At 41.1% G+C, this 26500-nt stretch overlaps 2 protein-coding genes across 4 annotated transcripts in view; one reads left to right on the top strand and one right to left on the bottom strand.

Moving 5' to 3' along the window:
* Window positions 1–9078, bottom strand: part of ERP44 (endoplasmic reticulum protein 44) — a 118839-nt gene extending 109761 nt beyond the window's left edge. Inside the window, exon 1 of the mRNA XM_054018855.1 lies at window positions 8907–9078. Within this exon, the coding sequence (XP_053874830.1) occupies window positions 8907–8963 (57 nt within the window). The 5' untranslated portion in view covers window positions 8964–9078. The remainder of the gene's footprint in view (window positions 1–8906) is intronic.
* Window positions 9079–9334: 256 nt separating this feature from the next.
* INVS (inversin) overlaps window positions 9335–26500 on the top strand; it is a 223713-nt gene continuing 206547 nt past the window's right edge. For all 3 annotated transcript variants that reach the window (XM_054018622.1, XM_054018621.1, XM_054018624.1), the window contains exons 1-2: window positions 9335–9403; window positions 21494–21629. In XM_054018622.1, the coding sequence (XP_053874597.1) occupies window positions 21524–21629 (106 nt within the window). In that variant the 5' untranslated portion in view covers window positions 9335–9403; window positions 21494–21523. The remainder of the gene's footprint in view (window positions 9404–21493; window positions 21630–26500) is intronic.

Here is a 26500-nt window from a genome sequence, read left to right as displayed (position 1 = left end):
AGGAGACATAGGTAGTTTGATGTCTCAACTCCTTCATCTTGTGGGTGGCGTGCCTGGTGCCAGAGGTGCCGGGAGATTCTAAGTGCTGGGTCTCGGGGTCGTCGGCACCGCTGGTAGCAACCACACAAGGGACCTCTTTTTATTCAGTTCCCTGTGTGGGGTGGTCGAGGCTCGCTTCCTCTTCTCCTGAGAGGGTGGAGCCGTGCTCTTGGAAAAACATCCAAAATATTTACTAAATTTCAATTGGTTTTCTGTTGTTTAACAGTGCGATTAAAACTGCGATTTATCACAATTAATTTTTTTAATCACGATTAGTTTTTAAGAGTTAATCGCATGAGTTAACTGCAGTTAATTGACAGTCCTATTAAATATACATCCTCCTATCCAAATTTGGATAGGACCATAATCCTCAAAGTTCTCATTTGGTCACTTGAGTTATTTGGGAATAAAAAAGGCCCCCAAATTTTTCTTAAGTGGGGAAAAAATGAACTTAGATTTACAATAAATAAGTTTACAGTGCTCCATAACCATATACCTGAAGCAATTTAGCTTGGACTTTCAAAGGAAGATTCAGCTTTGGGATGAGACTATGCATACAAAGTTACAGCCTAAAAGGACATTTTTCATGAAGTTACGAAATAACTGAAAAGTGAAAGGGTTTATTACAAAAATCTCTTCTAAACTAAGTCCTAAGGCTTGCTCCACATGAAAGTTAATACACACACACACACACGGAACAGACAACCTACGATTTTCCAACCGGAAGAGATTCTCATATGTTTAATACATATTTCTCAGTATTTGGGGACTTGTCCTTTGAATTATCAATTTTAGAATGATAGGATTCATTTCTGCTAAACCCTGCAGCCAGAGAGAGTTATTACAAGATAAAGTGACCAGTATATTGTTTTAGGTTAAAATCTTGAATGCAGAATATCCAATAGCTAAAATTTAAACAGGATTACATATGTAAATATTTGTATGGTTTTAACTAACATTGCTGTCATTTGTTAGCCCAAATTAAAATGAAAAAAAATCCTATCTCATCTTAATTATACTGTTTTTAACTACACCAGCTTTAAATGTCAATCAGAGGTAATCCCCAAGAGGCCCACACACTTGCTGAGCTGCCTTCACTAATTAATGGATCATTAGTAAGAAAGAACCCCTTACTGCTACCCTGTGCACCACATACTGTCTTAATTACCTTTGTAAAGCAACCAATTTGTCTTTCACTCATTTGGTCTGAAATCCCAAGTGATTTGACTCAAAAAGCTTTATGTATAAAAATGTTTTAAGAGAATTGCATTTTAGACATCAGCCCCAAAAAAAAAAAAAAAAAAAAAAAAAAAATGGAGACAGAGTTTTCACCAAGATTTAAGAAAGGGGTTTTTAATAGTTAACATGTGAAGTTGAGAGCATTAATAGCACAGTAAATATAGAAAGTAGAAAAACAATCCTTATAGGATCACAAATTTGCATATATCAATCAGACACAGTCTCTCTGCAGCTATTGACACAGCTGGCCCTGATGTACCGCTGATCTGATTACATGACATAGCTGGAGTAGATGGCACAGCACTACAATGGTTAGTCATTCTTTTTCAATAGTACCCAGAGAGTGATTTCCTCTTCCCTAGAAATCTTTGCCTGCAGAGCCCCCAAGGAATGAAATCCATTCCCCTTCCTGCTGGATAGCTACATGAGACCACTTGGAGAAGTAGCAACATGCCAGGCACTCAATTGCCAACAATTTGACAACACAGTGGCATATCTCCTTTTCCACAGATGCAAAAACACAAACTCAAGTCAGGCATGATTCAAGTGAGGCTAATCAAAAAGAGAAGACACTGAAGAACTGGCTGGGTTACCATCTTCTCCTTTGACAAGGGCATCTGGCCCAGTCCTCCCCTCCCAACCCCCAATTCTCAAAGATGTGCGATGACTCAGGTTCATATCTGACTCAGCACTTAGCCTAGAAGACCAGGTAGCCTCAGTGATAAAAAAATGCTTTCTTCCACCTCCAGCTTGCTAGAAGTCTCATCTCTTCCTCCTACAACTGATCACAATGATCTATGCATTTGTCACCTCCACATCGGATTAGTGGAACTCCCTGTATTTGGGGCTTAAGGTGGCAGCAATATGGAGACTTCAGATCATGTGAAATATGGCAGCCTGCCTCCTCAGGTCGCCATAAGCACATTTCCTCTGTGTTCTAATTCACTTTCATTGTTGATTAAACTTCTAAGAGTGGGTCAGGACTCATCAACTCCTCCATTTTCAATCCACCAAGACAGCTTTGCTCTTCTGGGACAACACATCCCACAAAACCCAGGACAAATCATGAGAGAGCTGGAGACAAGTACAAAGCATTCATTTATGGAACAAGCTTCCAGAGGACTTCTGTCTCTTGCAGATTCTGACCACTTTCAGAGTATCTTATAAAGACCAAAGACATTCCTCTTTGACAACATTTCCCACTATAGCCAAATTAATGTGAAGAGGGGAAGGCAGGAGAAAGGAAAAACAATAAAAAGGAACACCTGAATACCCAAGCACAGCTGCCTATACCTGGGAAGGGAGAAGACCAGGAGACTCACTAAGCCCTCCAGTGCCCTCATTATGTAGATCTAATACCTGAGATCAGTACCTGAATACCAGTCAGCTACTCAGATTGCGTATACAGAAAACTTTTGATGGATGAAATCCTGGTCCCAATGAAGTCAACAGTTCAATGGGGCCAGAATTTCACCCTCATTGAGAATTACCATGACCCTTTGTTTACGTCTTAGCTGTCAAGAGGCCCAATATGATGTAATATATTAAATACAGTTTTCCCAGCTATTGAAGCAAGGCATAGAGTCCAATGATCACCACTGGCTGAATCACCAGGCAGGCTCCAGAGGGCATCACATAATTCAGTACCAACTGAAGTCTGCAAGTTCAGCAGGCTCATCTGGGGAATACGGTCAGGGAAAATCATACCTCAGTGCGGAGTTTTACATGTAAGTATTTTAAATTGGAATGATATGAATGTCTCTTAGCTTTCATGGTCAGTCCATTCCTCAGTAGTAGCATCCCTCAAAAAAATGGAGAGATATGAAACAGCATGTTACAACTAGGGCTGTCGATTAATCACAGTTAACTCACGCGATTAACTAAAAAAAAAGGAATCATGATTAAAAAAATTAATCGCGATTAATCGCACTTTTCATCGCACTGTTAAACAACAGAATACAAATTGAAATTTAATAAATATTTTTGATGTTTTTCTACATTTTCAAATATATCTATTTCAATTACAACACAGAATACAAAGTGTACAGTGCTCACTTTATATTTTTTTTATTACAAATATTTGTGCTGTAAAAATGATAAACAAAAGACATAGTATTTTTCAATTCACCTCATAGAATTACTGTAGTGCAATCTCTTTATCATGAAAGTGCAACTTATAAATGTATTTTTGTTACATAACTACACTCAAAAACAAAACAATATAAAACTTTAGAGCCTACAAGTCCACTCAGTCCTACTTTGTACTAAATCATTCCAAAAAACTGCTTCACATTGTTATATTCAAACTTCCAGAGAAACATCAGGCAATTTACTGCTTGTTTGTTTTGAGTCATTATGACAAAATGAAATGCATCATTCAATATATAGGGGGCTTCCAACCATGGACTGATTTGTGACACCAGGCCTAAAGAAGGACAAAAACCTCAAACTCAATCAAGATCTGTTTCAATTTAAAGCTGAACTGGAAACTCTTTGGTAGTTCACTGTCCGATGCATGTTTTAAAGCCATTATCCTCAACACCTACGAATGCTTCAATATGTAAGCTGCACACTGAAAGATCCACTGGAGAACGTGAACTTAAAAATCAGAGTATAAGGCCAATATCAGCAAAGAATAGGATCTGATATTAGTTACTTGTATTAACTTACAGGGAGGAGCGCAGAAGCATAAAGTAAGACACTGTGTACAGTCAGTGACATCAAACCATACAATGAACAAGTGACAACATTACATGATATCCATCTAAAAATTAAAGCTATTCACAACTGAGAAAATGAGCTGAGTTTTAAGAATCAGCAACTTCTTAGAAGGAAAAAAAAAAAAGGTAAACCACAGGAAAGAAATACTTTTTCAAAAAGTTTCCAACTATTTTAAACAAGAATTTTTTTATTTGGTCAGTTTCTTCCTACTTTTATCTATTCTCCTCTCTAACACCTGTTATTCCCCTTTTTTCCCCACTTTCATCTTGAATGGTCCCTCAAAGACCTCAAATTAAGTTTTTATAACAAAAAATACTTAGCAAAGATAACTAACAATCCATGTGGCTAGCATTGCCCAGATTGATTTCCACTTACCGTATATACTCATTCATAAGCCAATTTTTTTTAGTAAAAAAGGGAAGCACCAGAGAAGGGGGTTGGCTTATGAACGGGTATAGAGAGGGAGAGGTGGGACACAGCCCCACCCCCCAACAGAGGGCACAAGGAGAGGCAGCACAGCCAGCAGAGACAGAAGGGAAGAGGTGGGGCCAGAGAATCTCCGCTTCTGGCCACGCTGCTCTCCCTCCAGCCTCAGAAGCAGCTGCAGCTCCGGCCCGCCGGAACAGGCTGCGGCCGCGCCGCCCGGCCCGGCGGAACAAGCTTCGGCCGTGCCGCCCGGCCCGCCGGAACAGGCTGCGGCCAGGCCAGAGACATCCTCCCCGGCCCTCCCCAGATAAGGTAGGAAGGGATGGGATGGGGAGAGTGTGGAAGTCCCGGGCTAGGGTTGGGGTTATGTGGGGGGTGGTCACCGGGGTTACTCCCCTGATCCCCAGCTTCTCCCCCGCAAAAAATTTCCCCACCAGTTGCTGTCCCAGCCCCTCAGAGTAAGCACCTGGTGCGCTGGGACGCTTTGTATACTTAGGTTTACCTCCGTGCTTGCGGACGCTCGAGGTAAACAAACCATCTCTGCTTGCCAGTGGCTTATCCTGATGGCCTGGGAGCCAAAGTTTGCCAACCCCTGAATTATAGGAATGGCTTATGAATGGGTCATAACATTTTTTCCATTTTTACTTATCCATCATGGGGGGTGGGGGAGGGCAGCTTATAAACGAACTGGCTTATGATCAAGTATATACGGTACTTACCCTGTCTTTTTCCCCCTTGGAGATCATATGTTCTACATGTCTGTGCAGCATCTAGCACCTTTTGGAAACTATCAAAACCATAGGCATAGAAAGGGTCTTGTACACCAACACAAAAGCCAATCCCAAAAGTTTGCTGTGTGCAGAATCCTGGAAATAGCGGATATGAACAATAAAGGACATGTTTTTCCCACATGAAGAGTTTGTAGCATATTTTAGTAGGTGAAGACACAGAATAAAAATGATATGCAAAAATGTTACTAAAGTTTGACTGATTTTCTTTTCATGACATAGTGCTAAGCAGGCACACTTCAGAAATCTATTTCCGTGGGGATATTGCTATACCCTACATTATAATCATCTCTGCCTATTAAAAGACATGATGGCCAATGACCTGACTCAAACAGGTAAGTGTAGTGATCTTTTTCAACACAGGACCAAGTTTGATATGAAATTTGGGGTATTACCCTGATAATATCAAGCACTGCAACTTTGTTCTGTTTCCCCTCACACACACATACCTAGTTACTTTTTAATCACATACATGAAAAGTTGCAGTAGATGATCTATTTATGAAGAGATTTTCAGCTAAAATATATGGAAGTTCTTGATCTCATTACTTACTCATTTTTTGTAACATCAACACACAAAAATAAGGCTATCTGCATGAAATCTGCATACATGTAAACTGCACTAATAACTAAGGAATAAAACTTTCTTTTAACTTATACGCATTGTTTTTCAACCTTGTATTTCCCAATTTCTACTGAGTTCCTGCAACAACAAAAGCTTGATTCTTTTGTTATATGTAAGAGTTCCAATAACCATAGTTGAACAATGTTCATATACATGCAACTAAAGCTATTGTATCATTGTAATAAAAATACAGGATTTGAACTCTTTGTATAAGCAGTAAACTATATCCAGCCATAAACAGTTATTAAATTTTTTATACCTGGATTCTGATATGGATGGTAAAACACTTATAATAATTTAACCAAAATCTTTGTATCATGGTGCTACATGGAGGGGTTTTTATTTAAATGCAGAGTATTTTTGGTTACCAACTGTTTGAAATATAGTGAACCAATTCACAATTAGAGGCTGAGATGAAGTATGCTCAAATCCTGTATTTCATATTCCAAAATGGCACTGAGTTATTTTCTGCTCATGTTATTAGCATTTCTATTAAGTGTTATAAGTTATTTTTATTATTTGTATTACTGCGGTACTTAGGCACCCTTGTCATGGGCCAGGACCCTGTTGTGCTAGTCCAGCAGTCCCCAAACTGTGGGGTTCTTCTTTCAAACAGCGCTGTTCCCTCTAAAAATATAGGCCATCTAGCAAATGACAATTGCATCACTGACAATGTTTAAATCAAGACTGGATATTTTTCTAAAAGATCTGCTTTGGGAATGATTTTGGGCAAGTTCTATGGCCGGTAGAGGTCAGACTAGATGATCACAATGGTCTCTTCTGGCCTTGCAATCTAGGAAATAACTGAATACTGGAAACAAAACAGTAAATGTTTCATGCACAAATACCATGATATCTTTCACCAAGTTTTAAATGAGGTATCAAGGTTTGTAAGCATTTATTTATTTGAATCCTTGTACAACAAAAACATCAACTCTAGATATATTTGTGCTTTTCAGTGCATGACAGCGTGCTTTGGTATTTGAAAGCAACAAGAAATCCACTACGCAGTGGGATACAGTTAAGCAAATAATCAGGGAAGTAACAATTATTCTCACAGCAACTGGAACTTAGTTACATTGTACTTGTAAACTAAGACAAATTTATCAGCATATACAGTAGTATATGTTACTTATACAAAAGGAATACCGATTACAATTGCTGTACATGCCATAATTTTGTATATGCCCAAACCCTTAAACTTTCAGCCGTAACACTAAATTAGAGGAACATTGTCAGTTAGGTTAGGCTCAAATGTAGCTGCCTGAGAGTAGCATAAAATATAAAAAGTCATATTGGCAAACTGCCAGGAATCAAAGGGATCCAACCAATTTGTAAATTTATGTAAATATATGAATTTATGCCCATTTGTACTCTCACAATATATTAAGCATGTTATTAACCTTAAAGCTGTATGGCTATTTGTATTTCCCATTCATCTGTCATAGCCTTCTTTTTCCCCTTGCCATTTTCTCCTCCCTTTCCATAGTCTTTTACCATACCCCTATGCTTCAATTATTCCTTTTTCAAACCAGGCTCCTCTTAACTAAAAGTTTAAAATAAAGCAGTTAAATAAATTAGTACCCTTGGCCCAAATCCTATTAATCTTACTCTCACAAGTCCCATGTATCTAAATGAATTACTTAGGCAATAAAGTGAACAGAATGTGGCCCACTCTGGAAGCAGAGTGGAAACAAGTTAACAAATAAGTCAAGCTATCTAGAAAAGGATGACTAAAAACCTTTTAGTATAAAATGTCCATATCAGTGATCATTTCAAGTTCATATAAAGCAGAGTGCAAATTTTTACACAAGGTAATTTAATCATGTATTAATGAGGTATTAATTTAAAAAAACATTTCAATAGCATACCTAAAGACAGATACTACAAAAATTGAATTGACAGTATGAGATCATTCAGTTATGTTTTTCAGCATTAGTTACAGAAGCCTTGTTGCTATTTATAAATACAGGCTTTTGTACTCAGTGGGTTTTCAAAAGTGGGTTGCAAATATTAAGACTCCACATATGCTCATGAGAAACAGAAAGTGAAACACTTTCACTGTCAATTTGAATGAAATGCTAGAAGTATACTTTACATTTGCTCCACTAGAAAAATCTGCTGTTTTAACACAGCAACAAGGATTCTAATAAATGTATAATTTTAAAAACACCTGACAATGAGAATCTGACGGGAAACCGTCAAACACAAAGACATTTTTCAGAACTCTCTTTTCTATTGTCACTAAGGTCTAGGATTATTACAAATGAAGAAATTGCAGGCTCCCCATTAGATTAGTTTCTTTTTTACTCAGATCAGGGAAATGTTCATTCCCCCCGCTTTTGAGATCTGCTGGGACTCGCTCTGGTATTTGTGAAGCGGGTACAGGAGCCGGTAAGCGATGCTCCTCGATGGAGAGGACCCTGCTGCCCGGGGTACGCTCCCCGCCCAAGCCGCTGCCCCGCCCTACAGCCGGCGTGACCGACTCGTTCCGGGTTCGCAGCCTATCAGGCTGAGCCACAACAGAGAAGTCCGCCAACCGGGGAGCTGCTCCCGAGCCGCCGCTGGCCCCCTCCGGGCACCACATGCGGCGGCGCTGCGAGCCAGGCACCCCGCACCGCACACACACGGCCCGGAGCTTCCGTGGGGGGAGGGGGGTGTCAAGGGGCGAGAGCAGCACCACAGCTCACCCCAGAGTACCCGCCCCGATAAACCGAGCCCGCAGCAGCCAGCTGGTGCCCCCGCCCAGTGACACCCCCCCCCCCGCGCAGACAGGGCAAGATGTGCCTGAAACTACACGAGGAAGCGCGGAGGGGAGCCCAGGACTCACTATGGGAAACTAGTCACACACTAGCCGGGACACCTGCCGCCCGCCCCCTCCCTCAGCTCCGTCCCACCCCACCCCCGCCTCAGCTCCCAGCCCATCCCGGGACACTGACTAGGAGCCAGTGCCCCCTGCGGCAGCCGCCGCCGCGCAGGCCGGTGAGAGCGGGGCAGCGCCGGGCACGCAGGGGCGGCGGGAGGCGCAGCGCCGGGCTCGCAGGGGGTGCGGCTGGGCCGGTCACTCACCAAGATCAGGAGGACGCAGCCGGGGTCAGGCGGGGGCAGGAAGATGGCGGGTCTCATGGTAGATCAGTCACACTAGGGGCGGGGGTGATGCGGCTCCCAGTGGCGGCGGCAGCTCCGGCTCCTCACTTCCCCCGTCTCCAGGAAACACCCCGGACAAGTTCCACTGAGAGCTCCCGCCCCAGCCACACACTTCCGGGGAGGGAGGGGGGGCGTTCAGCGCGGCGCGGGGCACGCCGGAAATTGCAGTCCTGCGCGCAGAGGCGCGCGGAACACCATTTCCCGCCATGCATCTCGCTGAGCGCGGAGGCGGGGCCGTCGTAAGCCTCTGCCTTCTGGGAAAGGTAGTTCGCCCCCCCCCCCCCCCCCCCGCACATCTCCCGCGCGCGCAGAACTGAGCGGAGTGGGGCGACTCCCACAATGCACTGGGGGCGGCCCCGATAGGCACCCGCTCCTCCCCTCCCTGCAGCGCCGGGAGGGGCCCCGCGGCGGCGGCCCAGGTGAGTAGCGGGGCGGTCCCGTGCGCGGTGCCTCTCAGCCTTGTCCGGCGGCTTCCGCGGCACCCGCTGAGCCCTCGGCCCCGGGTGGCTGCGGGAGCGGGGCGGCAGCGCCGGGAGCCCCGGCCCCCGCGAGTAGCTCGTGGGTGAAGCCGAAAATCTTCCCCGTCTCTGAAGAGATTTTGTTTTTAAAATGTCCCGCTAGCCGGGCCCCTGCCGTCCCCTCGGCTCCCAGCCCATGGACCCCGCCACTCCCTGGGCTCCCAGTGTATGTCCAGCTCGCTCATGACCGCGGTACCCGGCTACCAATGTGTGCTGCTGCTCATGGTCACCAGTGACTGACAGGGGGTTGACACCTTCCAGGATTGCCCTGGAGTCTCCCGGGATTCAAGATTAATCTTTAATTAAAGATTATGTCATGTGATGAAATTTCCAGGAATACATCCAACCCAAGTTGGCAACCCTAGTGACTACCCAGGTAGTGTTCAGGACAGTTCAGTTTGTCTGTATTTTGTTCTGGTTTTTAAACGTAGCTAGGGATTTTCTAATTAAAAATAATGTGGTTGTTTATTAATTTTATTGTATGTTGCCATAGCAACTGTGTGCTTCAGTTTAAAAAAAAATACCACACATTGCTAATGCCAGCATCAACAAACTGGATTTTCATTGGTTCAGGCCATAGCCAGGAAAGTAACTTCTTGTGCAGTGGTATGTAATTAACATATTTGTTTACTTCCTACAAGCATTCTTGGGTGTCAAATACTGTAGTAGCTGGATTCCAAAATATGTTTAGTTATCAATAAACTGGAGGGAGCTCAGAGAATAGCAAAATGGTTAAACACAATTGAATGGAACATTTAAAACCCTTTGAGCAGCTCTAATTCAAACTATTCTTGTATTTCTAATGTAAAAACAAGTATAAAGAACCAAAACAGGACACAAGGCCATTTTAAAAACTCATTTGCAGATCAACTTCAGTTAAGTGTGCTATGGTGCTCATTATCCTGCGAGTGAAGCATAAGTTTGGAGTTAAGAGATCTGGAATCTGTTCCTGACTCTACCACAGACTACATGTTTGACCAAGGGCAGGTTACTTTGCCCAAATTTTACAGACATGGGTGTCCAAATTTAGACACTGAAACCTCTATTCAAATCATATTTGGTTTAAATTTGAATTTATGTGCTGAACTTTAGATACTCAATCTGATACATTCGACCCTAACATCTTTCTCAGTTTCTCTAGATATAAAATTACTGTAATATCTACTTCATTTATATTTTAGAATGCTTGTATCTTTCAATGAACTATGCTGTTATACATGCAAAGCATGTATCAATCAAAATTTGGCACAACTGCTTTGTTATTGTCTTAAAATTTAACAAGTTGGTATTTTGCCAACACAGGAAAGTGATGTCACTTTAACCTTGTGTATGTGAGCAAGAATCATCATAATTTATTATGAAATCTCACATAATTTAAGTCCTATTGATGTCTAAGTAATTATCCATATTTTTTGTAGTCATGATTAAAATGTAATGTTGCCAGCATCCAGGTAAATTACTGTTCCTAACTGCAGGATTCAAGTTTTAAGGACATTTAAAACAAGTAGGAAGTGTATTCATTAATAAAAATTTTCAGTGTAATAACCTAAGTCATACAGAGATGTTAATTATATAATAACTGGATGATTGGAAACACCTGTGGTTGATTTGTACCTTCACAAGCACATCTTGAGTGAATTTAATTTGTGAAACTACCACAGCCACAATTCAAAAGCAGGTAGCCATAAACCAACACCCACCCCACAGTATGCTGGGCAGTGTCTTTTGCCTCCGTTCCCTACCATCTCCTTTCCCTCTATTGCACCCCTCTCACAGTTAATTTAATTTGGTCAGTGAAGACCCAGAGTTTGAAGGGGGGTTTTCATGGGTTCAGTTCCTGTCCCTGAAAAGGAATGGCGGGCGTCAAGCAATGCCTCTACTGCTGCCACCATCTCTGCAACTTGCTTGCTGCTGCTGTCTTTGCTGCCGTACGCTCATGCTTCCTTGCTGCTATCTCTGCTGCTTGCCACTTCTGCAATTGCGTGGTCTCAGGTTCCACCACTTAGCCCAGGTCTTAATGATTTCACTGGGTGGTGGGGGACCTCCGTGCTGCTGACTCTTCATTGTTATTCACTACAACGCTACCCCTGCGCCAGGCTTACGGCATAGCTCTCAGACCTGATCTTCTGTGATTTCAGTTCTAGTAATCACTGAACAGAACCAAGGATTCTCAGTTGAGTCCAGTCAGTTCTGTCCTTCAACACCACATAAGGGAAAATCAAGTGGTGTCTGTAACTATTAGGCAGAGTCTACACCATCCAGTATAAATACCTGTCTCTATTCCTACCTCCTCTCATTTTCACTGGGATTTGGCACCCTTACTACCAGTTTGGCAAATGAGATTCAGTTTAGGGGGTGACCCTCTCAGTCAGGGCATGTTAAGTACAGTTCTGCTGCTCTTTACTAATACACTAAGGATAGCAACATTTCATTATCCCTGCATTTAATGTTAAAATTATCTAATACACAGGTTAAGGAAAGAGTGTCTATTAGAGCTGTCAAGCGATTAAAAAAATGAATTACGTGATTAATCGCACTGTTAATAATAGAATACCATTTATTTACAGAATACAAAAAAAAATACTGTAAAAAAAACAAAAGAAATGTATTAGGTGAACTGAAAAATACTAAGTACTGGAGTGCAATCTCTTTATCATGAAAGTTGAACTTACAAATGGAGAATTATGTACAAAAAAAAAACCTGCACTCAAAAACAAAACAATGCAAAACTTTAGAGCCTACAAGTCCACTCAATCCTATTTCTTGTTCAGGCAATCGCTTAGACAAAAAACTTTCTTTACATTTGCAGGAGATAATGCTGCCCACTTCTTGTTAACAATGTCACCTGAAAGCGAGAACAGGTGTTCGCATGGCACTGTTGTAGCTGCAATGGTAAGATATTTACATGCCAGATGTGCTAAAGATTCATATGTCTCTTCATGCTTCAACCACCATTCCAGAGAACACGTGTCCATGCTGATGACGGGTTCTGCTCGATAACAATCCAAAGCAGTGCGGACTGACGCATGTTTATTTTCATCATCTGAGTCAAATGCCACCTGCAGAAGGTTGATTTTATGTTTTGGTGGTTCAGGTTCTGTAGTTTCCACATCGGAGTATTGCTCTTTTAAGACTTCTAAAAGCATGTGCCACACCTCGTCCCTCTCAGATTTTGGAAGGCACTTAAGATTCTTAAACCTTGGGTCAAGTGCTATAGCTGTCTTTAGAAATCTCACATTGGTACCTTTGCGTTTTGTCAAATCAGCAGCTAAAGTGTTCTTAAAATGAACAACGTGTGCTGTGTCATCATCCAAGACTATTATAATATGAAATGTATGGCAGAATGTGGGTAAAATACAGCCGGAGACATACAATTCTCCCCCAAGGAGTTTAGTTACAAATTTAATTAACGCATTATTTTTTTAACGAGCATCATCAGCATGGAAGCATGTCCTCTGCAATGGTGATGGAAGCATGAAAAGCCATACGAATGTTTAGCATATCTGGCACGTAGATACCTTGCAATGCCAGCTACAAAAGTCCCATGTGAATGCCTGTTCTAATTTTCTGGTGATATTGTAAATAAGAAACGGGCAGCATTATCTCCCATAAATGTAAACAAACTAGTTTGTCTTAGCGATTGGCTGAATGAAAAATAGAACTGAGTGGACTTGTAGGCTCTAAAGTTTTGATATTGATTTTGAGTGCAGTTATGTAACAAAAAAACTCTAAATTTGTAAGTTGCATTTTCACGATAAAGAGATTGCACTACAGTACTTGTATGAGGGGAATTGAAAAATGTTTCTTTTATCATTTTTACAGCGCAAATATTTGTAATAAAAACAATAATATAAAGTGAGCACTGTACACTTTGTATTCTATGTTGTAATTGAAATCAATATATTTGAAAATGTAGAAAAACATCCAAAATATTTAATCAATTTCATTTGTTATTCTATTGTTTAAAGTGCGATTAAAACTGCCATTAATCGCGATTAATTTTTTTGGGTTAATCGCGTGAGTTAACTGTGATGTTTGGTTTAAAAGTCATAAAGTACATATAGTACATAATCTGCAATATCCCAAATTTAGGTTAATAAATTTAATTCAGGGTGGATTTGATTTAAATCACTAGTCACGAAGACTTGATTTAATCATGGATTTCTACATAAAAGTGCATTCTTGTTGGCTGTTATAACCTCAATACATATTATTCACAACTCAGAGATAGATGTATGTTTCATTTTTAGAAGGTACACAGTATACATTTGAAAAGTGATTTATTTTGAAAACTTTTCAGATTAGTTTTTCAGCTATATTAGAAAATGAATGATTGTTTGGTTATTTCATTTACCAAAGGTAACTGAAGCAGATATTTATGAAGTCATTGGGAGGTGAACTATCTCCAATTCAACAGGTTAATCATTAATATTTGGAGGATTTTCTTGTCATGCTGTGTTAGGAGGAGAACATCACCAGACAGACATTTAAAATGTGTGTTTTTTTTTTTTTGTTTTTTTTTTGTTTTTTGTTTTTTTTTACTAAAACAACAACGTTATGTATTCTGGATTTTTTTTCTTCAAAAGAAAACAAAAAATATGTTAATAAAACAAGCGTATGACTTCTTGAATTTAGTTAAACGTTCAAGTTTTTTAAAATCAGATTTGTTTTTATTAAAATTGTTATTAACTAAAATAGTTACATGAAATATTAAAAAAATAAATAAATCGATCGTGTCAGCCAGGTCAACATGAGAAAGTTAAAATATTGGCTTCTGCAGCTAACTCCGTTGTTTTCACCTTCATTTTCCTGTTTGTTCATAATCTAGAAAAGAAAAGCTTTCCTGCTTTTTCAGGTCCCAAATGATTTCTCAGTTTGGAATGAATTAATCCAGAGGAGGAAAATATTCTTTCTACACCGGCTCAAGAAGCTACTGCTATTAAAAATGAGATTATCACATCAACAGTCTCTGAATCCAAGTGCTTAAGTGACTTCCACCAGTTCACGGGTGTGACTTTCTTTAAAACATAATCAGCAAACATATATTTCTTGAATGGTTCTTATTCTCAAACTGGGTCTCTTTTACAGCCTGCTGCCATTATAGGTTTTCCCTTCTAGTGAGAGAATGGTATGGTAGATCTCAAATCAATGAAAGACCTCAAAACTTCTGGAATATGCTGCTCAAACAGTTTCACTTTAGTTTCTACTGCCTGTCCCTCCCTTCTCATATTTATCTCCAGACTTCTCCTTGTCCAGATCTATTCTGTCCCCAACAATCTTCTATTCATTGAACTTCTTGAAACTTTGCACTTTTAGAGAGAGGTAAGGGATTGACTCTGTGTACACAAATTTGCAGAGGGACAATAGGGTTGAGGTCTGTTATTTCTCAACTCTGTATATTATTGATTTATTTAAAAACATTTTTGCTGTTAACAAGCATGTTCTCTCTGGAGACACAAATCCACAGTTTGAGAACTGCAAAACTAATCATCTCTGACGGTATCTTCTAGACTGAACACTGAGTCCCATTGGGTAGATAGAAAGAGTAACCTAAATCTATACATATATAAATCTTAAGGTGCCACAGGACCCTCTGTTGCTTTTTACTAAGTCTATACAGGAGCCCCTGAAACCCCATAAGATTGGGTTCCTAATCCATGAACTGTTGGAATTCATTTACAAAATTTTTCTTAAACATGACATAAATATATTCTCCTACTATAGAATTAGAATTTATAATCCCTATTCCATGATGAGACCTTTGAGCTATAATGTTTCGTAATTAAAACTATGTTTAGATAAGTTTTTTCCTCAAAAAGCATTTTATCAAAAAAAATTATTATTTTTTTTTAAAAGAAATCATTGGTTTTTATCCACCTTGTTAATGATACAATTTAGATACTGGCATCCAAATATTCATGTACATCACTCATAAAAAGTCATACTAAGAGTAGTTTGTGGAAAGCAGATATAGCAGGGAGTGTAGATTGTCCTTCTGTAATTGAGAATTTAGGATAAATTGTCTCTTAATAAATGCAATTCATTAGAGCAGTATTTCAGTTACTTTTCTGACTTTGCTTCTCAGTGGCACTCCAGCTCATCTCTCCTGATATTGCCAGTGTCTGGTGATGTGTTCTAAATAGATGTCCCTTGATTACCTGATGGTGTCAGATACCATGAGTTATCACATCAGCTGAGTGTAGTGCTGACTGATTCCACATTCCCGCAACACTTGCTCATTACTAGGATCCCATGCGCCCAGGACTCTGACAATCAGTGTGTGTGTTTGAACCTCGTAACTCCTAGCTCTGAAGGCATTGGCCAGAGGGATGTATTTCTCCACCTTTTTGAGCTCTAGCGTCGAGGAAGGCCAGGGTCCTGTTCTGAAATGGAACTGTGGTGTGTACCATGAGGATCTTCTTCTGTTCCTTTTTAGTGATGACAATGTCCAGTTGCAGTTGATTGTCCATTCCTGGGATAGCAGAGTTCACTGCAACGTTCTCCACAGTTAATGGGATGGCTTTGACTAGGTGATCTTGGATGGCATTGTGGTACAGCTGCCAGGCTCTTGAATGGGACTTGCAGCTACACAAGACGTGGGTAGTGTCTCTCTGTCGGCAAATCGGGTGAAACTGCCCCCGGGTAGGAAGTGGTTGCTAGCATCCCACTTGCACCTCACCTCGAAGGCCTTGCCGTGGTCTGGCTTCCGTCTCAGGTTTTCCATGTACTGCCCATAGATGGCATCTTTCAGGGTCCTCCAGCATAGTTCTAGCTCTCAGAGTGATGACTGTAAGTTCTGTATTCTTGATCTGTGGCACCAGGACTCCCAGCTCCTGATGTTCCTTGCACCACGTCCAGTGAACTGTAAAATGAACGCCTAGACTCTAGAATAGGTATGTCCATGCAAATAACGCCTGCTTCTGAAGTCTTTTTCCCCCAGTTCATCACTAGATGTGGAGGAGAGCTCATTCAGTTCCTGCTTACACTTGTATCACTCCCTCTGCATAATTCTTAGCATAAGTTGCTTGCTCAACTCACATGTTGAGTTCCTTGTATTTCTTTTTAAATGTATATATTTTTTGCTCATCTGGTGACTCTAAAGTCCCATCTATACAAGAGAATTTTATAAAGAAATTGTTGCCTGTACTACCACGGGGTGAGCTAAACCATTTTTAGCCCCAGTAGGAGCCATAGTATAGGCAGGACTCCCGTGTCTACCTCCATTTTCATTGAGCAGTATGAACTCAAAAAAAACCAAAAAACAAACCACCACTTACCAGGGTCTGCTCTCCTGCTTCTTGCTCACCGGAGAGGGACGGCAGGGACTGGATAGACACCTCCAGAATGGAGAAGGGTTCTTGACTTGCCACCCCACCTAGAGACTTCACTGTGGACCCCCACATCATCCTCTAACTCCACTTCTTTGTCCATGACCTTGTCCTCTGGGCTAGGTCCACTTTCCACTGCCTCCAGCACCACTGAAGTATCCAGAGGACTCATGGCGGTGGGGTCACCGCTGAGGATAGCGTCCAACTCCTTATAGAAGCAGCTGGACTCCGGTGCAGCACCGGAGTGACAGTTTGCCTCCTTTGCTTTCTGGTATGCCTGATTTAGCTCTCTTATCCTCGCTCTGCACTGCACCATGTCCCAATCCTAGCCCTTTTTACACAAGTCGCAAAAAATCTGCCTATAGGTATAGAAATTACTATGGCTGGAGTGCAGCTGGGACTTGACAGCCTCCTTTCCCCATATACTGAGCAGATCCAACAGCTCCGCATTGGTCCAAGCAGGAGAATACGGCAGCTCCAATGTGGTAAGCAGTCAGCTGGGAAGATGTGATGTGAGCTCGCCACGCCAAGCAAACAGGAAGTGGAATTTTAAAAATTCCCAGGCCTTTAAAGTGGGAGGAGCGGATGGTTGTTTACCTGGCTGCAGGTCAGCAGAGATTGAACTGCTGACCAGAGTGGTCAGGATGGGCATTGTGGGACACCTCCTGGAGGCCATTTACGGTGACAAAACCAAGTGTGGTGTCTACACTGACGCTTTGTCGCTAAAACTTTTCTGCAGAAAGCGCTGTGTTTCTCACTGAGGTGGTTTCGTCACCAAAACAGGACAATTTTGTCAGCAAAGGTCACATTGTAGTGTGTGCACCTCCACTGTTTTGTTGAAAAAAGGTGCCTTTTGCTGACAAAACTGTAGTGTAGACAAGGCCTTACTGGCAGGCTGTGTTCCCTGTTAGCTGCGCGCTGGAGCGGCCGCCCAGGAGTGATTGAAGTGCCACACAACTGATTAGCAGAGCTGTTCACATCCAGCTGGCAGCGTGTATTCAGGTGCCCCTCCCTCCGCTGCTTCACATTGCTCCTGCCCGCTGTCTTGGAGCCCCTGATGCTCCCGGGACCCTTCTGCTGGCTATGCAGAGCAAGGGGAGGTGGGGGGTGCTTATGTCAGTGTGTTATCAAGTTCCTTTATGGAAGAAGAAGAATTATGTAGGAGCCAATTGCAGATATTTAGGAGACACTATTTCCCCCCAATTTATTATGCATTAACTAACATAATCTATGCGTGTCTTACAGCTGTGTACAAAAGCCATCACTATGGTATATGAGCACCTCCCCATTTATTAGATTGGCATAGCAAGGTCCCTAGTGGATTTCCTAGGTTTTTCCCCTTCCCCAGTGAAAGGAAGATCTAATTGTGTTAGGCCTTTTATCTTTTTGTGGCCTTTTGGGGCATTGTTGGAAAAGATATACTGGAACTTTTTTTCACAGGAGCAAGAAGAGAAACTGGCAAGGGAAAATGTATCAAAGGGTAGCTAGTTTTCCACTAACTCAAAAAAGGAAATCAGTCACCCTCTGAGTAACATCCCGGAATACATCATCAAATGTAAATGTGATCAACTTTAATAAATCAGAAAAGAACAACATTTTTAGCAGTCCTATCCTGTGTGCAAGGTCCAAGTAGACTATATATCCCGCTCTAAGTCAGATGTTGCATTTGCATTGCTTTTTTAAAAGATACAGTAATCTCTTCTCTCCCCATTATTCAGGTTTTGTTTATTTACTTTTTCCCTAGACTGGTATAAAATTCCTAAGTCTCAGTTTCTTTGTCAGGCAAAAACTCAACAGCAATAGCTGCATATCAGCTTAGTTTGTATTACATTTTTGCCTAAATATATGTTACTGGATGTAATTTGTAGGAAGTCAGAAGTGTAGTTGAGGAAGAAAGCCATAGGGCTGTGGAGAGGCAAGGGTTAAGTGACAGACCTTAGAATCAGCTGGGGAGCAGTTATTACATAGAGGAAAACCACTGCTGGGCATGGATCAATAGCCAAGTTGCTACACAGGGAAGGGCCTCCTCTGTGTATTGTTTAAAAGACTGCAAAATGGAATTTAAAGACTGCTTCAGTATTGCGAACCCCAAGCATTCAAAAATCATGAGTCAGGCCCCCCCAAAATTGTGATATTAGCTTAGAAAGTATGAAATTAAAAAAAATTGGGGTTCTTTTCGTTTGCCTCCAGATTTTTGGACCTTTAGTATAGAATCAGGACACATTTTCAAACTTTTCTCTGCAACCACAAAGACTAGAAACTTTTCTTTTTTTGGAAAAGCAAAAGCTAACATTTTTATGAAATAGGATGTGTGACCGGTTGGACCCCCGGTGTGGGATGCCACCTGATGAGCTGGGGTCCCACTGCTTCCGCCAGACTGGGTTTCCCCATCCTGTTCTAGCTGTGCCAGGCCCTCAAGCCTTCTCCAGCGTGCGCGCACACACACACCCAGCTGCAAATGGAATCATTAAAAAGGGGATAGAGAATAAGATGGAGAGTATCTTATTGCCCTTATATACATCCATGGTATGCCCACATCTTGAATACTGCAGACAGATGTGGTCTCCTCATCTCAAAAAAGATATATTGGGATTAGAAAAGGTTCAGAGAAGAGCAACTAAAATGATTAGGGGTTTGGAACGGGTCCCATATGAGGAGAGATTAAAGAGGCTTGGAAAAGAGGAGACTAAGGGGGGATATGATAGAGGTATATAAAATCATGAGTGGTGTGGAGAAAGTGAATAAGGAAAAGTTATTTACTTGTTTCCATAATACAAGAACTAGGGGCCACCAGATGAAATTAATAGGCAGCAGGTTTAAAACAAATAAAAGGAAGTTCTTCTTCACACAGCACACAGTCAACTTGTGGAACTCCTTGCCTGAGGAGGTTGTGAAGGTTAGGACTATAACAGGGTTTAAAAGAGAACTAGATAAATTAATGGAGATTAAGTCCGTTAATGGCTATTAGCCAGGATGGGTAAGGAATGGTGTCCCTAGCCTCTGTTTGTCAGAGGGTGGAGATGGATAGCAGGAGAGAGATGACTTGATCATTACCTGTTAGGTTCACTTCCTCTGGGGCACCTGGCTTTGGTCACTGTCGGTAGACAGGATACTGGGCTAGATGGACCTTTGGTCTGACCCAGTACGGCCGTTCTTATGGACACAGATGCTGAGATCAGCTCTATTTGGGAGGAATCAGCTCAGGGATTGCCCAGCACTCACGTGCACACCTCCTTTGGGGTATAAACCCACAATTAATGTTGTCTTCTGCTGTATAGAAAGATCTGCACAGTGCAAACTTATAAAAATTTGCCCTTTCCCTCAATGTGGAGAGAGAGATGCACAGCTTCCCCCCCCACCCCATATGAATTGCACAAACAGTTTTGAAATGAACAAGAAATATGTTGTTTAACTACAAAGGATAAATTTTAAGTGATTATAAGGGGTAGCAAACAGAGCAAAGCAGATTACTGAGCAAATAAAATAAAACATGCAAACTAAGCTTAATACACTAAAGATACAGGTTACACACAGTAATTTCTCACCCTAAGTGTTGTTTAGGCAGGTTGTAGAGTTCTGCAGCTCAGAGTTCCAGTTATGTCTCTTTACAGGCTAGACCCCTGTTCTCAGCCAGGACTCAGCCCTTGCCTTCCCCTAGCTTAGTTCCTTGGTTTCTTCAGGAGCTTTCAGCAGTCTTCCTTCTCAGGTGAGGAAGCAACTGGAATGCTCAGATTGCCTTGCTTCCCAGCCTTAAATAGAAATTACATAAGGCGGGAAGCCTTTGTTTCCTGTGGAAAAGTACCAGCAGTGTCCAACGTAATGTCCTCTGGTACAAAAGATCATCACATGACCTTGCAGTGTTAGGGAAACTATGAGACAAGGTTTATTTGCATGGTCCATAGGAAGGAACTCCTGGGAAGATGAGGGATCCGCATCTCCAAAGACTCATTGTCTTTTCCTAATGGCCCATTAAAGCTGATTGCTTACTGTCTGGTGGGTGTTTCCCAAGCACATACCCACACAGTTGTAATCGTTACATAGACAATGCACCTAACTTCAGATACAGAAATGATACATGCATACAAATTGAAGAAACACATTCAGTAAATTGTAACCTTTCCAATGATACCTCACAACTTTGTTCTATACCGGAGATTCTTGACCTGTAAAATGGGTATATTACCACCTTTGTAGAACACTGAGGTCCTTTGGTAAATGGATCTATATTACTAAATCTCAAGAGAGAATTTTAACTTGGACTAATATGGTTGTTTACTATTCATGACAAATGTTAAGTACTGGGAAAGGACAGTTGGTGCCAGGCTTCTGTTAGTGAATCAAGCAGATAAAATAAAATTCTTAAATACATTCTATTCAACTGTAGATGAATATATATTCTATGCTATTTGGAGAGTTCAGCTAAGAGTCTCAATTGGTGTTTGGTTTGTTTTTTAGGCAAACAAGACTGTTACAAACATCTCTAATGTATGGCTTGTCTAGTTGAGCCTAAGTTAGAGGTTTTTGTTAACACAAAGCAGAACACTTTTTTGTTTTTACAGCACAATCTAACCACTTTAACATTAGTTGTCTTCATGTAAAATTGCATTACATTTTGATTTGTACAAATATATATATTTTTTAACCAAAAATGTTGTTGGTGCAGATTCAGCCTGTGACAATACCTGGGAAGAGTATGAATGTTTCAGAGAACTGGCTGTTCAATGGTTCCTCGTTAGCATCTCAAGTTCATGCTGCTGCTATTAATGGAGATAAGGGTGCCCTCCAAAAGTTAATAGCAGGTAAGTGTTCTCTTTATAGATGCATGTCTCAGCTATCTAAAATTGGCAGCTTTTCACTCCAGTATTTAACTTCCAGTATTACTGTCCTTATTCTGATCCTAAGTGAAAGTATGCTCTTAGTAATACCCGTAAACATATGCAGTCCTATTTTTATTATCTATTGTCTCTGATGTAATTAATTTTTCTATTTAATACTATTATTTATCATAGTGATTAAATAACTGTGATCTGACCAAGGAGGCACATTGGTTTAAAACACCTGTTTTGGGCAATTTAACATTTTGACCAAATTCCCCTTTGGGTGAAATTTCATGTGGTTATACTCGCCAAAGGTGACTAAATTTCTGGAAAGTTTGGTAAAGTTCTCTCCAATTGCTTGAGTCACGTGAATGTGTGGAGAAGCAACGTTTTATTACTACACAGAATTTCAGAAAAATAAACCAAAACCCTATTTGTTACTTAGTTTTTGGTAGTGTTCTAGGTTATTTCCAAACAGTTGAAGACACGAGGCGAAATTCTGGTCTCATTGACTTGAATGGAACTAAGATTTCACACTCCCTCTCTGACCAAGGGCCTACAGTTTGCAGTTTGTCACTTTTTAAATAACTTTGGAAATGGATTCATTTAAATTTTGAAATGTAAATGTTGTTGTGGGCTTAGGGCTCAATTCTCAGAGGTGCAGAGTAATTGCAACGTCTGCTGAGACCGTGGGAGTTCCATTTGCTCAGAACTTCTGAGAATAAAGCTCTTGGGCCTCCGTGAGGATAAGTGCCTTGGAAATACCAAAGAATTTAGTTAGTATTTTTGTTAACTATCAAATGTACAATTCACCTTTACATTTATTAGTAACACTTGTTAGACTAACAGTTTATTTGGAAATGTAAAGAAATCACTCAATTTTTGTTGAAAATATAAAATTTACTGGCTAAATACATCTATTCATGGTACAATTTGAAAAATGAGCAATCTTCAAAACTCATTTTATTGCCTTCAGACAATGTGTGTGTTTGAGGTCTGTCACATCCATAAAAAGCATGAGAATTGGGCAGTTTCACTATCATAAGCAGGGCAAGTGTGTAAATGTACAAAGATCTTAAATTATCTGAACAATGAAGCTCTGTCTAGACTGGGAAATTGAACCGTTTTAAACAAATGGTTTTCAGAAATGGTTCCCCTTGAACCAGTATTCAAAGTTGTTCTAGTGCTAGTCAGACAAAGATGTCATAATCATGCTTTCTGAAATTGTATGAAGTTTTGCTGGAAGCAGTAGTAAATTGTGTTAGGAAGTGATATTTAATAGTTTTATCTGGTTTATGTTGTCACCTAAATTGTTCTCTCCAGAGCCAAATAAGCAAATCATGCCCTTTTAACTAACTACAATGACCTAATGATGAGAGCAAAAAGAAAGGAAAATAATGAATGAATTAAACAAGCACAGAGCATGGATCTTATTTACAGGCTACATTCAGATCACTGAAAACCGTATTTATAAATGGTTTAACGTTCTAGCATAGAAAAAGTTTGAGAGAACCACCATCTGCACTATCTGCTGTTTGAAGCGAAGATCCTTGATGGGGCTGTGTGGATTTTGGATTTTCTGAATTGGGAAAATAAGAGCTCGAAGTACACTATAGAAGTTTTTCTGCCACACATTTGCTTCTATTCAAAACCATAGATACACTAGTGTTCATAAGTTTCTGCTTTCATCAAGTTCTCTGCAAGTAAACTGGAAAAGGTTTCTGTGGGTTAGCCAAAACAAGACTGAACTTGTCAAATGACTGGGCAATTATCATTAAAAGTTAGCAGCAAAGAATTATGCACCAGTGTTGGTGAAACTATGCTTTTCTCATCACCACAAAGCAGCACTAAAATAGCCTTGTATTGTGTTCATTTGAGGAAACATGATACAAGTATTTGCTGTATGTTGCTGATGTAGTTTGTCCCAAATAGCAGAAAATATTGATCAGGGCTGTAGACAAAGAAATAGTAATTCTTTCAAGGACTGTTGTGTATCACCCAGATAATGTTGCTCTGGTTTCCTTATGGATGGGAGGGAAAACTACAGGTTCTTTTCAGCTTTTGAAGTTGCTGCAATATTTGGCAAAGAGAAGGTAAAAGCTCTCCTACTTTCTCATGCATTAACAGGATATGACAGACTCTGCATTTGTTGGGAGAGTGGGGGGAAAAAAAACAACCACTTCCTGGCAAAACTGTAATGCCTGGCTTGACATCACAACAGTATTTCTTGGCTTTTCATCAGGAACTGCTGAAACCATTGGTAGATGCTTGAAGGAAATTGGGCCGTTTGTAGTATGCTTATGTGACCATGCCAGTGCACTTGGTAGCATTACAAGGCTAGACAGTACTTACCTTAATGTTCTAAGACGTTCAAAAAAAGGATTCTGCGTGGACTCCTCCGGACGGTCGAAACAACAGACTGGATTTCTACATAGATTGCTTCCATCAACGTGCAAAGGCTAAAATTGTGGAAAAGCAACATCACTTGCCCCATAACCTCAGCCATGCTGAACACAACGCCATCTACAGCCTCAGAAACAACCCTGACATCATAATCAAAAAGGCTGACAAAGGAGGTCATGAATAAATTGGAATATGACCAAGAGGCTGCTAGACAGCTCTCTAACACCACATTCTACAGGCCATTATCCTCTGATCCCACTGAGGATTACCAAAAGAAACTACACCATCTGCTAAAAAAACTCCCTGACAAAGCACAGGAACAAATCTGTACAGACACATGCCTAGAACCCCGACCAGGGGTATTCTATTTGCTACCTGGAAATCCTGGACGCCTCATCATCTCAGGCATTGGCACCCTAACATCAGGCTTATCTGGTTATGTGGACTCTCTCCTCAGACCCTACGCTACCGGCACTCCCAGCTATCTTTGAGACACCACTGACTTCCTGAGGAAACTACAATCCATCGGTGATCTTCCAGAAAACACCATCCTGGCCACTATGGACGTAGAAACCCTCTACACCAATATTCCACACAAAGATGGACTACAAGCTATCAGGAACAGTATCCCTGATAATGTCACAGCTAACCTGGTGGCTGAATTTTGTGACTTTGTCCTCACCCACAATTATTTCACATTTGGGGACAATATATACCTTCAAGTCAGCGGCACTGCTATGGGTACCCGCATGGCCCCACAGTATGCCAACATTTTTATGGCTGACTTATAACAACGCTTCCTTAGCTCTCGTCCCCTAACGCCCCTACTCTACTTGCACTACATTGATGACATCTTCATCATCTGGACCCATGGAAAAGAAGCCCTTGAAATCATGGTGGAATTCCTCAATAATTTCCATCCCACCATCAACCTCACTTAGATCAATCCACACAAGCGGTCCATTTCCTGGACACTACTGTGCTAATAAGTGATGGTCACATAAATACCACCCTATACCGGAAACCTACTGACCGCTACACTTACCTACATGCCTCCAGTTTCCATCTAGGACACACCACACGATCCATTGTCTACAGCCAAGCTCTAAGATATAACTGCATTTGCTCCAATCCCTCAGATAGAGACAAGCACCTACAAGATCTCTATCAAGCATTCTTAAAACTACAATACCCACCTGCTGAAGTGAAAAAACAGATTGACAGAGCCAGACGAGTACCCAGAAGTCACCTCCTACAAGACAGGCCCAACAAAGAAAATAACAGAACACCACTAGCTGTCACCTTCAGCCCCCAACTGAAACCTCTCCAGCGCATCATCAGAGATCTACAACCTATCCTGAAAGATGATCCTTTACTCTCACAGATCTTGGGAGACAGACCTGTCCTCGCTTACAGACAACCCCCCAACCTAAAGCAAATACTTACCAGCAACCACACATCACTGAACAAAAACACTGACCCAGGAACCTATCCTTGTAACAAAGCCCGATGCCAACTCTGTCCACATATCTATTCAAGTGACATCATCATAGGACCTAATCACATCAGCCATACCATCAGGGGCTCGTTCACCTGCACATCTACCAATGTGATATATGCTATCATGTGCTAACAATGCCCCTCTGCCATGTACATTGGCCAAACCGGACAGTCTCTACGCAAAAGAATTAATGGACACGAATCTGACATCAGGAATCATAATACTCAAAAACCAGTGGGAGAACACTTTAACCTGTCTGGCCATTCAATGACAGACCTGCGGGTGGCTATCTTACAACAGAAAAACTTCAAAAACAGACTCCAAGGAGAGACTGCTGAGTTGGAATTGATATTCAATCCTGAGTTGATTTTATCTAGTTTGCATAAGGACTGGGAATGGCTGAGCCATTACAAACATTGACTCTATCTCCCCTTGTAAGTATTCTCACACTTCTTATCAAACTGTCTGTACTGGGCTAGCTTGATTATCACTTCAAAAGTTTTTTTCTCTTACTTAATTGGCCTCTCAGAGTTGGTAAGACAACTCCCACCCGTTCATGCTCTCTGTATGCGTGTATATATATCTCCTCAATACATGTTCCATTCTATATGCATCCGAAGAAGTGGGCTGTAGCCCACGAAAGCTTATGCTCTAATAAATTTGTTAGTCTCTAAGGTGCCACAAGTACTGTTCTTTTTGCAAGATCTTTTGACAACATTCCACTAACCAGCCAGTTTTGCACAACTTCTCACAACAGCAGTATGGCAGGCTGGGTAAAAGAAAACTTCCTCTTTCTATTAGGGAACCTTTTTAGCCCTCTGCATGTTTCTGTTTGGTCTCCCTGTTCTAATGAGTGCATGTGAAGAAGTCTGGTTCCAGGAATCAGGGTGAGCAATTTTTCTGCAGGAACAGCAATCCCTCAGATCAATGGCTATTTAAGCCCTTTCCT

The sequence above is a fragment of the Malaclemys terrapin genome, chromosome 2 (genome assembly GCF_027887155.1).
Source record: "Malaclemys terrapin pileata isolate rMalTer1 chromosome 2, rMalTer1.hap1, whole genome shotgun sequence".
NCBI lineage: Eukaryota > Metazoa > Chordata > Testudines > Emydidae > Malaclemys > Malaclemys terrapin.
This window is presented reverse-complemented; position numbering and strand designations above follow the sequence as displayed.